This window comes from Polypterus senegalus, chromosome 18 (genome assembly GCF_016835505.1).
Source record: "Polypterus senegalus isolate Bchr_013 chromosome 18, ASM1683550v1, whole genome shotgun sequence".
Taxonomy (NCBI): domain Eukaryota; kingdom Metazoa; phylum Chordata; class Cladistia; order Polypteriformes; family Polypteridae; genus Polypterus; species Polypterus senegalus.
This window is the reverse complement of record NC_053171.1, coordinates 54,826,249-54,841,678: the sequence shown is the minus strand read 5'-3', so window position 1 is coordinate 54,841,678 and position 15,430 is coordinate 54,826,249. Positions and strand designations below refer to the sequence as shown.

The 15,430-nt window shown below is 39.9% G+C and overlaps 1 protein-coding gene across 1 annotated transcript in view; it reads left to right on the top strand.

Annotated features, from left to right (window-relative positions):
• cdan1 (codanin 1) overlaps positions 1 to 15,430 on the top strand; it is a 133,759-nt gene that overhangs the window by 64,075 nt on the left and 54,254 nt on the right. Inside the window, exons 13-14 of the mRNA XM_039741475.1 lie at positions 522 to 665; positions 1,399 to 1,565. Coding sequence (XP_039597409.1) covers positions 522 to 665; positions 1,399 to 1,565 — 311 coding nt within the window. The remainder of the gene's footprint in view (positions 1 to 521; positions 666 to 1,398; positions 1,566 to 15,430) is intronic.

Sequence of the window (15,430 nt, the reverse complement as noted above, 5' to 3'; positions counted from 1 at the left end):
CTTGATAAACCCAAACTGTTTTTTGTTTGTTTTTTAATATTGATAAAGCTATTTGCACTCCAACAAAAGCATATACAAAAACTAGAAAAAAAATCTGAGTTGTTTTGCTTTTATTAAAAAAAAAACTCTGCTAATGTGATAAGCAAAATGTATTTGACAAGATTACATAAAATAAGATGAATAATGTTAATTTCAAATTTGATGAGTCAATAAATCTAACAGTAACAAAGAGGCATTTTTTAAATAAATTAGAACTTAAAGAAATGTCACGTACGGTACATAAATATGGATTGTTCTACATTCAGCCATTTGAATTTCAGTTCACTGGCTTCTGATCTTAGATGTATTTAGTGCTAAACAGCTAGATGACTCTGAGGAATGTCTAACAACTGAAAAAATGTCACACTGATGTTTTAATCTAATTATGAGATGTTTTGCCATACTATGTGTTGTACTACATTGTAATTGATATTTAGCAGAGAAATACATTTCTTATTCTTTGTCACTGTCACATATTGCAGGGAGAGAAGCAGCGTTTTTCCTCAGTGCTACTGACTGTTCGTCTTCTGGCAAAATTCTTAGGTTTTCTTACCTTTCTGCCCTACCAAACAGGGGAACGACCAGCTAAAGATATTCAGGAAGCTGCTGTTTTAGTTCGTAGCAAGGTATTGACTGTCTGTCTAATGTATTATATTGCTGTTTTGATTACATTTCACATGTGGGCATTGTTTACTGCCATTTTTTTGTTAGAGAATAGGATGTGTGTTTGTATATGAGACAAACATATTTTATGCTTGAAAAGGCTCATATAGCTGGTTAGTTTAATGCCAATTTGTTTTATCATTTCATGCACTCAGTCAGGAAAGTAGTGGGGAAAGCTGTTAAACCCCTTCTACTACATGACTACTCCCTCACTAAACCTACACGAGCTGCAGATGCTTCTTTGAAAACTTGTGGATTTGAACAGATATGATACATACCATATTCTCCAGTGCTCAGGCACAATACATATTATATAATGCATTATGGTGTTTGTGATCACAAGTTCATAGTTGCAAGTATGGACAAATATTTCACCAGTGATATCCAGCTGGGTGGTCTACTCATATAACCTCAAGTTTATATGTTTTTAATCAGGATGATTTACTGTCTGCCTTTTATTTTTGAATTGAACTAATCAGCAGCCTTTGGTAAAAAAAACACAAATTAAGATGCACTGTCGTCTTGCCTTTAAATGTATGCACTTTAGATGTCTGTCATATTTTGTTTCAGTGCATCATCACATTGTTGTTGGCAAGTTTCAGAATTTTAGCAGGATTTAAAGTATATTTTGCTTGCATGCTTACCTTCATATATGGTTGCTTCATGAATACGAGTGTTTGTTTATTCTGCCCACAGACTTTGCCAGTGGTCAACATCTGTGAGGTTCTGCTGAATGCTGTCGAGAGGAGGCGGCTAGTGTTGACAGTTCCATGGATTGTTGAGCTTCTTTCAATGATAGATTATATATCTCCATTTCTTTCTTATTATAGAAGAGTATTCAAACTACTACTGCAGATCTACAGGTTATGTTTCTCTCTGTTTATTTTCATATAACTCAAGTTGAACTTGGAGTTGGTTTTCAGTGCTTTGTAATATTTGATATATTAGTAGAAAAACATCATAATGTGCTATTTGTTAAAAGAAAGAACAATTTTTACAGAACAGAATTGATGATGCCAACTTTCTGATTGAATTCTGAACTATTGTTTTACTTTAAAAAAGTTAGGCGTACCACCGCAAATACTGTGTCATAATCAGTGGTATATGCCTTGCATTCAAAAGGGCACCAACATGTACACACAGCATTTATTGTTTTGTAAGAAATCTGTGACTGTTTCAAACGCGATTTTCTTTGCTCTGTCTGTAACTGTAGTCACACTTACTATTTACAAGTTTATGTCTTATATCCTTTATTAATGGTAGCTATAAAATACTTAAAATTATGTTTATGCAAAAGTCATTAAACGGAAATGGAAATTATGTTAGTACTAGCAAAATACCCGCGCTTTACAGCGGAGAAGTAGTGTGTTAAAGAAGTAATAAAAAAGAAATATATATACACACACATATCTACATATACACATACACACACACACACATATATATATATATACACACACACACACATATATATATATATACACACACACACACACATATCTACATATACACACATATATATATATATATATATATATATATATATATATATATATATACAGTACAGGCCAAAAGTTTGGACACACCTCCTCATTCAATGTGTTTTCTTTATTTTCATGACCATTTACATTGGTAGATTCTCACTGAAGGCATCAAAACTATAAATGAACACATGTGGAGTTATGTACTTAACAAAAAGGTGAAATAACTGAAAACATGTTTTATATTCTAGTTTCTTCAAAATAGCCACCCTTTGCTCTGATTACTGCTTTGCACACTCTTGGCATTCTCTTGATGAGCTTCAACAGGTTTTCACTTCACAGGTGTGCCTTATCAGGATTATTTAGTGGAATTTCTTGCTTTATCAATGGGGTTGGGACCAGCAGTTGTGTTGTTTAGAAGTCAGGTTAGTTGGACGATCATTTCTTTTTCAACAAGACAATGACCCCAAACACACCTCCAGGCTGTGTAAGGGCTATTTGACCAAGAAGGAGAGTGATGGAGTGCTGTAAATGGTCATGAAAATAAAGAAAACGCATTGAATGAGGAGGTGTGTCCAAACTTTGGGCCTGTACTGTGTGTGTATGTGTATGTGTATATATATATATATATATATATATATATATATATATATATATATATATACACACTGTAGAAAAGGCCTGGCCCAACACAGAAAGACACGGAGGCACGTATAAAGAAGTACAATTACTTTTATTTTTTCTTCAGCTGTGTGACACGTCTTCCCCGTGCCACACAGCCCAAACACAGTCCCAAAGCACAAAATTCACAGCAAACCACAATTCTCCACCTCGCTCCACCACTCCTCCCAGACAAGCTTCGTCTCCTTCTTCCTCCCAACTCCCAACGCCCTTTTATAGCCCACCCGGAAGCGTTCCAGGTGATTAACCACCTGGTCCTAATTGCACTACCGGGTGGGGCTGCAGGCCCGTCCAGCCGGGCTGTGGGAAGCAGGCAGCTCCCCCTAGCGGCCACGCCGGGCCCCAACCAAGCTGTGGAGGACTCCATCTCCCATGGAGCCCTGCGGGTGGTTGGGAAAACACCGTCGGCCAGGGAGGCTGCCACCAAGCATCCCGGGGGAGGTACTGGACTGTCCATGGCGGCTCCCCTGGAACATAAGCAGCAGGGGCGTCCCTGCCGGGCATGGGACCCGGCTGTCCTTCACAATTCCCCTCCCTCAGATGAGGCTTGTGGGGCTCATCGGCCTGCCCAGCGAGGGCCGGTCCTCTCCAGGATAGGGAGTTGGCATTCTTGGCTCCACGGCTGTGCCCTGTAAAAACATAATGAACAGGTCTGAGGGTGCTGCCCCGACGTCCCTGCCACTCGGACGTCCTCTTTGGACAACCCCTCCAGACATGACCAGCGTGACCACAGGTAAAACACAACCGACCCCCTCCAGCTCGACCCTTGCGGGAACGGAAGCAGGCAGGAAACTCTTGCCCCTTCGGCCACTCCGGGGAGAGCTTGTGACGTGTTCGCCCCTCCACAGCGCAGCTCTCCTGCACTGTCACAACGACGGGCTTACGCTGCACCTTGTTAGGAGTTTCCGACCTCTTTGTCCGGGTCCTCCTCTTCCTCTGGGGTGTACTGATGGTCTGGGTCCCCTTATGGGAAGAAGGGAGACCCTGTGCCACCTGCACCCATTTAGACGACCGCGAGACCGGTGCAGGCAGAGGGGACGGAGTTGGTTGGCAGCCGACATCCACCAGCTGCCTCTCCGCACGTTCCTCCGGCACAGTGTCGGTCCACACGGCGGCGTCTTGTGTAGTGGGCGGGGCGGCCTGGCAAGCAGCACTGATCATAACCGCAGCCGTTGCGCTCCGCCCCCCTTCCTCTACGGCCCAGGTTTCACTCCCCTGCACCGCTCTGTCCTGCTGGTAGGAGGCTGGCCTTCCACCGGCACAAAGCCATTCAGCCAGGGCCCCGCACGGGCTGCCGAGCTTCTTCTCAAGCACCTCCTTCGACTCCTGCAGGACCTGAAATACTTTCAGCAAGGACTGTAGGGCCAGGGCAACAGATTGTACCTCCCCTACAGCCCAGGAAATGTTAATCGTTTCGACCCTGCGGAACCTCTGCAGGTCCATTTGGGAGTCCGAGAGGCTCGGGGTGAAGGTCCGTCACCCCCGCCTGCGAACTTTCCTCGGCGGGCGGCTGACACACGCATTATATACATACATATATATACATATACATATCTATATATATATATACATATCTACATATATATATATATGTATATATATATATATATATATATATATTAGGGGTGGGACTCAATTAAAAAAATTTATCTAATTAATTAGAGGCTTTGTTTTGTAATTAATTAATCTTGATTAATCGCATTTAATCGCACAAGAAAATCTGCCCCAAAGCGCAAATGTTTTTTTAATTTAAAAGGGGTTTAGTGGGCGACAGAATCAAATAATAGACATGGACATGAATATTGTAAACTCAAGCTCTTTTAATTTCTGAAAAAAAAAATGCATTTAAACTGCATTTCAATTCAAAACAGAAACAAAAATATCATCCTTGGCTAAAATTGGGCAGACTGAAAAATAAAGTCGTATTTTAAGTACTTTAAGTACATTTTCAGAATGGTATTGTCTTTAAATAATAATAATAAAAATTTTAACATAAAGTGCAATTTTTCTTCTTAAAAAAATAAGGCAGAAACATAAAAGGTAATTTGACCAGCTTCACCTTTAAACTCTGAGTAACCTTAGCCAAAATTATTTTGTACATTAGGCTAAAACAGTGTGATCATCGAAAATTTTGTAATTAGATGTAATTAGAATTACTAACGGTCACGGAAGTCCAATAATCCCCAGTAAGAGCCGCAAAGCTTTTTATAATGCATCTAATTTTGCTTGCTTTTCAGTGTCATAAAGCTATTGAATTTCACTTGAAATATTCTTTCGGCACAGCAGTTGGAAAGTTGGATCACCTGACGCTAACTGTAGCACTTCTTCTAACCCCCTATTTTCTACCACTGCTAGTGGTCTACAGTCCAAAGCAATCAATTTTGTGAGAGAATTTGTTAAGTTTGACCAATGTTGACTTACTAATTTTGGTCCTGAAGCCAGTCATTTCATCAGGTTTGGGCTGCCAACACCTTTTGTTGGTACTCAAACTCATACTGCTAGTCCTAACAGCTGTGCTCGCTGCAACATGTGTTGCATTTAGATGGTACCGAAAGGTTTGAAGTGCTTCCGTGACATGAAAACTCCTTTTTCCACAGTTTGCACAAAACCACACTTCCGTCGGGTAGCCTTTTGAAATTAAATTTGCCTCCGATCAGTCCTAGCAACGCGCTTTCTTCCGACTGTTCCATTTTTGTAGCTGTGATGTGTGCATCAATGTAATCGTTGAGTGTTGCTGTCATATATATATATATATATATATATATATATATATATATATATATATATATATATATATATATATATATATATATATATACACACAAATACATATATATATATATATATATACATACACACACACATATATAAACATATATACATATACATACATATCTACATATATACACACACAGCTATTTCGTATCAGTGCAATACGCTGCTTGTTAAAATGGATAGCTCCCGCTCTTACGTGCAAGTCTGCGTGGATATTATGAACTATCGTATTTGTTCAAGTTCTATTTAAATTTTAAATAGAAGGAATTTTTATTTAGTCGACAGAAATATCTTTGGTAGGAATGGTAAAAACAGACAGGAATATTATTCGTAGTAGTGACGACTTGGTTTAACATTACTTGGCAACAGGAAAGTGGGGCAAATTGCACTGGTGCATTTGTGTCTCCCATAAAAGCAGCTTCACTTGAAATCACTTTGTGATTGTGCACGGGTAAAAACGTCCGCTGAAGTGTCAGATTCTTATTTAATTCTTCTGCTTTCTGTATCTTCTGCATTGCATTCAGGTTACCCTGATGTTTTGTCTCATAGTGCCGTCTTAGATTAAATTCTGTAATTACAGCCACATTAGCTCCACAAATGAGACACACGGGTTCAGTAAACATATACTCAGACTCCCATCGGTTTTTAAAGGCTCTATTTTCAGAATCAACTTTTCTCTTCAGCATCGTGTGAGCTAGCTTCGCAATAACTTGCAGCATCATAAGCTACACTTGATTAATGCGGTAAGTGTTCGGCAAGGCATCTGAAGCGCTGCATTATGGGATCTGTAGTTTATTGTGTTACCAGCGCTTCATATACCCGGGCCATTAAGAACAATAATACAGTATATAAAATGATCTCGGGCGGATATAATTACGCCGGGCGGATGTGGCCCGCGCCCTTGAGTTTGACACATATGGACTAAATAGAACTTGAAAAGATATATTTTTTCAAATGTGATCGCGCAATTCAGATAGAGTTGACGCGCACTACAGCCTGCATGCCTCAATAAGTCATCCTCCCTCGCTCTTACTTTTTACCGTTCATCTAATGAATACACTGAGTATGGCTTTACCAAAACAATCATTGATGGCGAATAAAGTATCCATTATTCGAGTATGTAGATCGGGATATATATATATATACATATATATATACCGCGTATCAGCGAGAAGTAGTGTGTTAAAAAGCTAGAAAAGAAAAGTGAACATTTTAAAAATAACGTAACATGACTGTCAATATACAGTATTTGTTTTGTGAGTGTTACTGAGTGTTGCTGTCATCAAGGATTTGATTATCATTATTTCTTTCAATCAGGTTCGTATTTGTAGGATGTGTTGTGTTCAAGTTACATTCCGGGTTTGTCAATCGTTGTAAAGATGACAGGTTTCATTCATCAATTCGTTTCTTACTGCATCAATAAACAGCTCGTCTTCTTCTTTATCTGAGACCTGACACACTGCATGCACGGGTTTTTTTTACACTGTCTTCCTTTAGCGGGACATTGACTTTTTCCAACGTGTGCTTTGTTTCCGCAGTAGTTGGATTTATGAATATGCTTGTATGTATCAGGCGCTTCATATTTTTGCTGCCTTTTCAATTTTGTAATTCTGTTTTGTTCAGCTCTTTGGAACTGTTGCTTTTTATCTGTGCACTGCGTCAGTTCCGTGAGCCACTCGGTGTACATGCATCGAAGGTTCCCAGCTGTGCTGGTGCCATCTCGTGCTATGTCCATGGCTGTATTTAATGTTACCTTAGTCCTGGCACTTAAAACTTTCTCTCGCAGTTTCGCTGAGTTTGTGTCAAACACCACCCTGACCATCTCATCTTCCTCTCCATAAGCATAGTCCTTCACCCGTGAATATTTACCCGTGGCAGTTTGCTATTGGATTGCCGCTGACGGACGGCCTTATATGGGCAGGCACTAAATTACAAACGCCAGCAGCAGCCTTTCTATGAACTTAATTTAAAGTGTAGGTTTACATCGTGCTTTGTTTCAAGTAGCAGAACTCATGAATATGGTTGTATATGTCACTTTCGCTTCGCTTCTTATTGTTTAGCTGCCTTCTCAATTATATAATGCATGTTTTCTTCAGCGCTTTTTGAGGTCTTCCTGGTTTTCTATGTACTGCGTGATTACGTGGGAGGCGTGATGATGTCACACGAAACTCCGCACGAACCGCATTGAAGCTCATCTCCATTACAGTAAATGGAAAAACTGCTTCCAGTTATGACCATTACGCGTAGAATTTCGATATAAAACCTGCCCAACTTTTGTAAGGAAGCTGTAAGGAATGAACCTGCAAATTTCAGCCTTCCACACACGGGAAGTTGGAGAATTAGTGATGAGTCAGTGAGTGAGTGAGTCAGTGAGTGAGTGAGGGCTTTGCCTTTTATTAGTATAGTTATGTATATATGTATGTATATATATATATATATATATATATATATATATATATATATATATATATAATAGTTTTGTCACTGTTATGAGTATTGCTGTCATCAAGAAATTGATTATCATTATTTCTTTCAATCAGGTTCGTATTTGGAGGATATGTTGTGTTCAAGTTATATTCTGTGTTTGTCAATCGTTGTAAAGATAACAGGTTTCACTCATCAAAGTGTTCACTACCTAAATCGGTACTCATGACTCTAAGATGTTTGACAGGCATTTCTGGTATTAAGTTGTGGATTTGCCTGTGAATATTTAGCGGTAGCGTGTCTATGAACTTAATTTAACTTTTCCCAGTCCTGCAAAGTAAGTTCACATGAGCCGCTCGGAGTACATGCATTGAAGCTTCTCAGCTGTGCTTTTGCTATCTCGTGCGATCTCGCAATGTCCACAGCTTTGTTTAATGTTAGCTCAGACCTGGCATACCAGCAATTTAAACTCCGTTATAGCAATTTTAACTCTGTTACAAAGTGATCAAAAGTGACGTTTAAACCCTGCGTCTTCTCATTAAACTTGTATCTCACAAATATCATATTCGTTGTAGGCATGACAAACGGCAGCGGGTCTATGAACTTAATTTAAAGTTACGGTTACACTGTGCTTTGTTTCCGCAGTAGCTGCACTTATGAATATGCTTGTATGCGTCACTCGCTTCATATTCTTTTGCTGCCTTCTCAATTTTGTAATGCGTTTTTTGTTCAGCGCTCTTCGGAGCTCTTCCTTGTTCTCTACGTACTTTCGTGGGAGGAGTGATGATGCGGGACGCAACTCCGCCTCACACGGCGACCGAGCTACCGACTAAGGCCATACAGTATATATCGTTGAAAGTAGGTTCCAGTTATGACCGTTATGCGTACAATTTCGAAATTAAACCTGCTTAACTTTTGTAAGTAAGCTGTAAGGAATGAGCCTGCCAAATTTCAGCCTTCCACCTACGTGGGAAATTGGAGAATTAGTGATGAGTGAGTCAGTCAGTGAGTGAGTGAGTGAGTCGGTCAGCCAGCCAGTCAGTCGGTCAGTGAGGGCTTTGCCTTTTATTAGTATAGACTAGCAGAATACCCGCGCTTCGCAATGGAGAAGTAGTGTGTTAAAGAAGTTATGAAAAAGAAAAGGAAAAATTTTAAAAATAACATAACATGATTGTCAAAGTAATTGTTTTGTCACTTTTGTGAGTGATGAGTGTTGCTGTCATATATATATATATATATATATATATATATTAATATACAGTAATCCCTCCTCAATCGCGGGGGTTGCGTTCCAGAACCCCCCGCGATAGATGAAAAGCCGCGAAGTAGAAACCATATGTTTGTGTAGTTATTTTTATATATTTTAAGCCCTTATAAACTCTCCCACACTGTTAACATTATTAGAGCCCTCTAGACATGAAATAACACCCTTCAGTCAAAAGTTTAAACTGTGCTCCATGACAAGACAGAGATGACAGTTCTTTCTCACAATTAAAAGAATGCAAATAGATCTTCTCTTCAGGAGCAGAGAATTTCAGAGAGAGAGAGAGAGCGCGCGCAAAGAAAAGCAAACAATCAAAAAATCAATATGTGTGCTTTTAAGTTTGCCGCGGCATTTTAGAGGAGCGTCAGTATCTTCTAAGCAAACAGCCTCTGTGCAAACAGCCCCTCTGCTCACATCTCCTCCGTCAGGCGCAGAGAACGTCAGAGAGAGAGCGAGATTAAAGCAAACCATCAAAAAATCAATAAGTGTTCTTTTGGAAGCACCGCAATAAAGCGGCATTTCTTAGAGGTGCGTCCGTATCCACTAGGCAAACAGCTTCTGTGCAAACATCACCTCTGCTCACAGCCCCTCCGTCAGGCGCAGAGAATGTCAGAGAGGGTGAGATAGAGGCAGAGACAAGCAAACAATCAAGCTCCGCGCGGGATGCATATCTTATAGCATTGAGGAATTTTATTTAATGGAGTTGAGCTCGAAAGCCGTGGGGGCAAAGTTTCATGTGACATCATCACGCCTCCCACGTAATCACGTGAACTGACTATCAACGCAGTGTGTAGAAACCAGGAAGACCTCAAAAAAGCGCTGAAGAAAACATGCATTATATAATTGAGAAGGCAGCGAAACAATAAGAAGCGAGCGAGTGACATTTACAACCATATTCATGAGTGCTGCTACTTCGGAAACAAAGCACGGTGTAAACCTAAACTTTAAATTAAGTTCATAGACAGGCTACCGCTGGCTTTTGTAATCCAATAGAAACACTGCCGCTAAATATTCACGGGTGAAGTACTGTGCTTATGCAGAGGAAGATGAGATGGTCATGGTGGTGTTTGGCACAAACTCAGCGAAACTGCGAGAGAAACTTATAAGCGCCGGGTCTTAGCTAACATTACATGCAGCCGTGGACATCAGACGAGATGGCACCAGCACAGCTGGGAACCTTCGATACAAGAACACCAAGCGGATCCGTGAACTGACGCAGTGCACAGACAAAAGCAACAGTTCCAAAGAGTGCTGAACAAAAACCGAATTACACAATTGAGAAGGCAGCAAAAAAAATATGAAGCGTCTGATACATACAAGCATATTCATAACTGCAGCTACTGCGGAAACAAAGCACACGGTGGAAAAAGTGAATGTCCCGCTAAAGGAAGACAGTGTAAAAAAAAAACCTGTGCATGCAGTGTGTCACATCTCAGATAAAGAGGAAGACGAGCTGTTTATTGATGCAGTAAGAAACGAATCGATGAATGAAACCTCTTATCTTTACAACGATTGACAAACATGGAATGTAACTTGAATACAACACATCGTACAAATACGACCCTGATTGAAAGAAATGATAATCAAATCCTTGATTACAGCAACACTCAATAACACTCACAAAACAATTACTGTATATTGACAATCATGTTACATTATTTTTAAAATGTTCCCTTTTCTTTTTCATAACTTCTTTAACACACTACTTCTCCGCTGCGAATATATATATATATCCCGATCTACATACTCTCAAATAGACAAGCCACACACCGTGGCGCAATTGTAGAGTCTTCGCCTCTAGCGCCGAAATCCGAGGTTTGATTCCCAAGAGGGGATGCACTGAGTATGTACGCGCGCTTGCCGATTCATTTTACCTTCGCCTCCCCTTGGTTTGAGACGTATGGAAAAATATGTGGTTAACGCAGAATCATGTTACGTTATTTTTAAAATATTTCCTTTTCTTAACACAAGCACAGCTGAGAAACTTTGATGCATGTACTCCATAACGCGTTAAAAAAATAACGCATTTAATCACACTTTCAATTCCAAGCAAAGGGGAACTTTTCTCAATGCATGATTTCCTGGTACATCGATTACATTGATGCACACATCACAGCTACAAAAATATTAGAGTCGGAATAAAGCGCGTTCCTACGACTGATCTGAGGAAAATTTCATTTCAAACGACTACCCGAGCGAAGCCTTGATAAAAGCATGGTTGTGCACACTGAAAAGCAAGCAAAATTAGATGCATTACAGTAAGCGGACTTTGTGGCTCTTAATGGGGATCATTGGACTTCCGTGACCGTTAGTAATTCTAATTACATCTAATTACAAAATATTCAATGATCACACTGTTTTAGCCTACAAAATAATTTTGGCTAAGGTTACTCAGAGTTTAAAGATTAAATTGGTTAAATTACTTTTTATGTTTCTGCCTTATTTTTTTAAGAAGAAAAACTGCACTTTATGTTGACATTTTTGTTATTATTTAAAGACAATACCATTCTGAAAATGTACTTAAAGTACTTAACCACTTTATTTTTAAGACTGCCCAATTTTAACCAGGGATGATATTTTTGTTTCTGTTTTGAATTCAAATGCATTTTAAAACCTTTTTTTTTTTCAGAAATTTAAACAGCTTGAGTTTACAATATTCATGTCCATGTCTATTATTGGATTCTGTCATCCAACTAAAACCCTTTTAAATTAAAAAAAAACATTTGCGATTTGGGTCAAATTTACGTGTGCGATTACATAGGATTAATCCAGATTAATTCTTACACAGCCTCTAATTAATTGGATTAATTTTTTTAATCGAATCCCACCCCTAATATATATATATATGTAGATTTGTATATATATGTGTATATAAAGTATATATGCAGATATGTATATGTGTATATACCTGTATATACTGTGGTCCAGCCCGGCCGCGACGCCCAGGAGGACCAGAGGAGGGCTTGTGCCTCCTCCAGACCGCAAGGGGGCGATCGCCCTGGTTGTATTGGGGGCCACGGGTAGAGGGCTTGGAAGCCCAACCCTGTAGGGGCCGTGGCCACCGCCAGGCGGCGCCCAGGTGCCTGAGGAACCCTGGAGCCCAGCACTTCCGCCACACCAGGAAGTGCTGGGGAAAGAGAACAGGGGACACCCGGACGGCTTCCGGGTGCGCAGCCGGCACTTCCGCCACACCCTACAACTGATTGCTAGGAAGCAGCTGGAGCCCATCCAGGTTCCCATATAAGGGGCCGCCCCCCTTCAGTCGAGAGTGGATGTCGGGTGGAAGAGGACAGAGCTGGCGAGAGGATGGGAGGCGGTCAAGAGAGAGGCGCGGTGACTGAGAGTGTGGCCTGGACTTTGGGGAATCGGTGCAAGACGCACTGGGGTTTGCAAGTGCACTGAACTGTATATAGTATTGTAAATAAATAGTGTGTGGTGGAACTATGTTGTCCGTCTGCCTGTGTCCGGGTCCCAGTCCACAGTATATATATGTATATGTATATGTATATATGTATGTGTATATATGTATATGTGTATATATGTATATATATATGTATATGTATATGTATATATATATATATGTATACGTATATATATGTATGTATATATATATATATATATATATGTATGTATGTGTATATATATATATATATATATATATGTATATATGTGTATATATATATATATATGTATGTATGTATGTATGTGTGTATATATATATATATGTATGTATGTATGTGTGTATATGTATATATATGTATGTATGTGTGTATATATATATATATATATATATATATGTATGTATGTGTGTATATGTATATATATACTAATAAAAGGCAAAGCACTGACTCATCACTAATTCTCCAACTTCCCGTGTGGGTGGAAGGCTGAAATTTGGCAGGTTCATTCCTTACAGCTTCCTTACAAAAGTTGGGCAGGTTTTATATCGAAATTCTACGCGTAATGGTCATAACTGGAAGCTGTTTTTCTCCATTTACTGTAATGGAGATGAGCTTGAACGCCATGGGGGGAGTTTAGCGTGACATCATCACGCCTCCCACGTAATCACGCAGTACATAGAAAACCAGGAAGACCTCAAAAGCGCTAAGAAAACATGCATTATATAATTGAGAAGGCAGCGAAACAATAAGAAGCGGCGAGTGACATATACAACCATATTCATGAGTTCTGCTACTTGGAAACAAAGCACGATGTAAACCTACACTTTAAATTAAGTTCATAGACAGGCTGCCGCTGGCGTTTGTAATTTAGTGCCTGCCCATATAAGGCGTCCGTCAGCGGCAAATCCAATAGCAAACTGCCACGGGTAAATATTCACGGGTGAAGGACTGTGCTTATGGAGAGGAAGATGAGATGGTCAGGGTGGTGTTTGACACAAACTCAGCGAAACTGCGAGAGAAAGTTTTAAGTGCCAGGACTAAGGTAACATTAAATACAGCCATGGACATAGCACGAGATGGCACCAGCACAGCTGGGAACCCTCGATGCATGTACACCGAGCGGCTCACGTGAACTGACGCAGTGCACAGATAAAAAGCAACAGTTCCAAAGAGCGCTGAACAAAAACCGAATTACACAATTGAAAAGGCAGCAAAAAATATGAAGCGTCTGATAAGCATATTCATAAATCCAGCTACTGCGGAAACAAAGCACACGGTGGAAAAAGTCAATGTCCGCTAAAGGAAGACAGTGTAAAAAACCCGTGCATGCAGTGTGTCAGGTCTCAGATAAAGAAGAAGAGGCGAGCTGTTTATTGATGCAGTAAGAAGCGAATCGATGAATGAAACCTGTCATCTTTACAGCGATTGACAAACACGGAATGTAACTTGAACACAACACATCCTACAAATACGAACCTGATTGAAAGAAATAATGATAATCAAATCCTTGATGACAGCAACACTCAGTAACACTCACAAAACAAATACTGTATATTGACAGTCATGTTACGTTATTTTTAAAATGTTCCCTTTTCTTTTCTAGCTTTTTAAACACACTACTTCTCGCTGCGTCTGCGGGTATATATATATATGTATATATATATCCCGATCTACATACTCGAATAATGGATACTTTATTCGCCATCAATGATTGTTTTGGTAAAGCCATACTCAGTGTATTCATTAGATGAGCGGTAAAAAGTAAGAGCGAGGGAGGATGACTTATTGAGGCATGCAGGCTGTAGTGCGTCAACTCTATCTGAATTGCGATCACATTTGAAAAAATATATCTTTTCAAGTTCTATTTACTCCATATGTGTCAAACTCAAGGCCCGCAGGCCACATCCGGCCCGGCGTGTAATTATATCCGCCCGAGATCATTTTATATACTGTATTATTGTTATTAATGGCCGGGGATATGAAGCACTGGTAACACAATAAACTACGATCCCATAATGCAGCGCTTCAGCTGCCTTGCCGTCTCTTCAGTCGTTTCCTTACTTTTGCGAAGGAAGCAGCTTTCTCAGAGCTTCTGCACTGTTTTATAAGCGAGCGATATATAAGAAAGTCCTTTTTCCTTGCTTCGCCAACGAAGCAGCCTTTTATTTAATCCACGGGTTCTCCGCTGTTTCATTGTTCATTTATTACGATTTTTATAGTTATTGTGTAGGTTTTATTTAATCCACGGGTTCTCTTCTGTGTTCACTGCGGTGTCTTCTTTCGTTTACGAGCTTGCCAAGGAAGCAGCTTTCTCATAGCTTCTGCACTGTTTTAAAAACGAACGACATATAAGAAAGTGCTTTTTCCTTGCTTCACCAACGAAGCAACCTTTTTATTTAATTCACGGGTTCTCTTCTATTTTATTGTTCATTTGTTACGATTGTTACAGTTATTGTGTAGGTTTTATTTAATCCACGGGTTCTCTTCTGTGTGTCACTGCGGTGTCTTCTTTCATTTCGACCTTCGCCAAGGAAGCAGAAACTTACAACCACGAAACTTTGTAACGGCACAAGACTTCAGGTCACATCTCTATAAAACAACCTAATTGAAAAACTATATTTACTGGCAGTGCCTCAGTGACACAGTTTTATTTCTCGCATCCCCGTTATACCATCTAATCTCCCATTTTAATTCAAACGCGT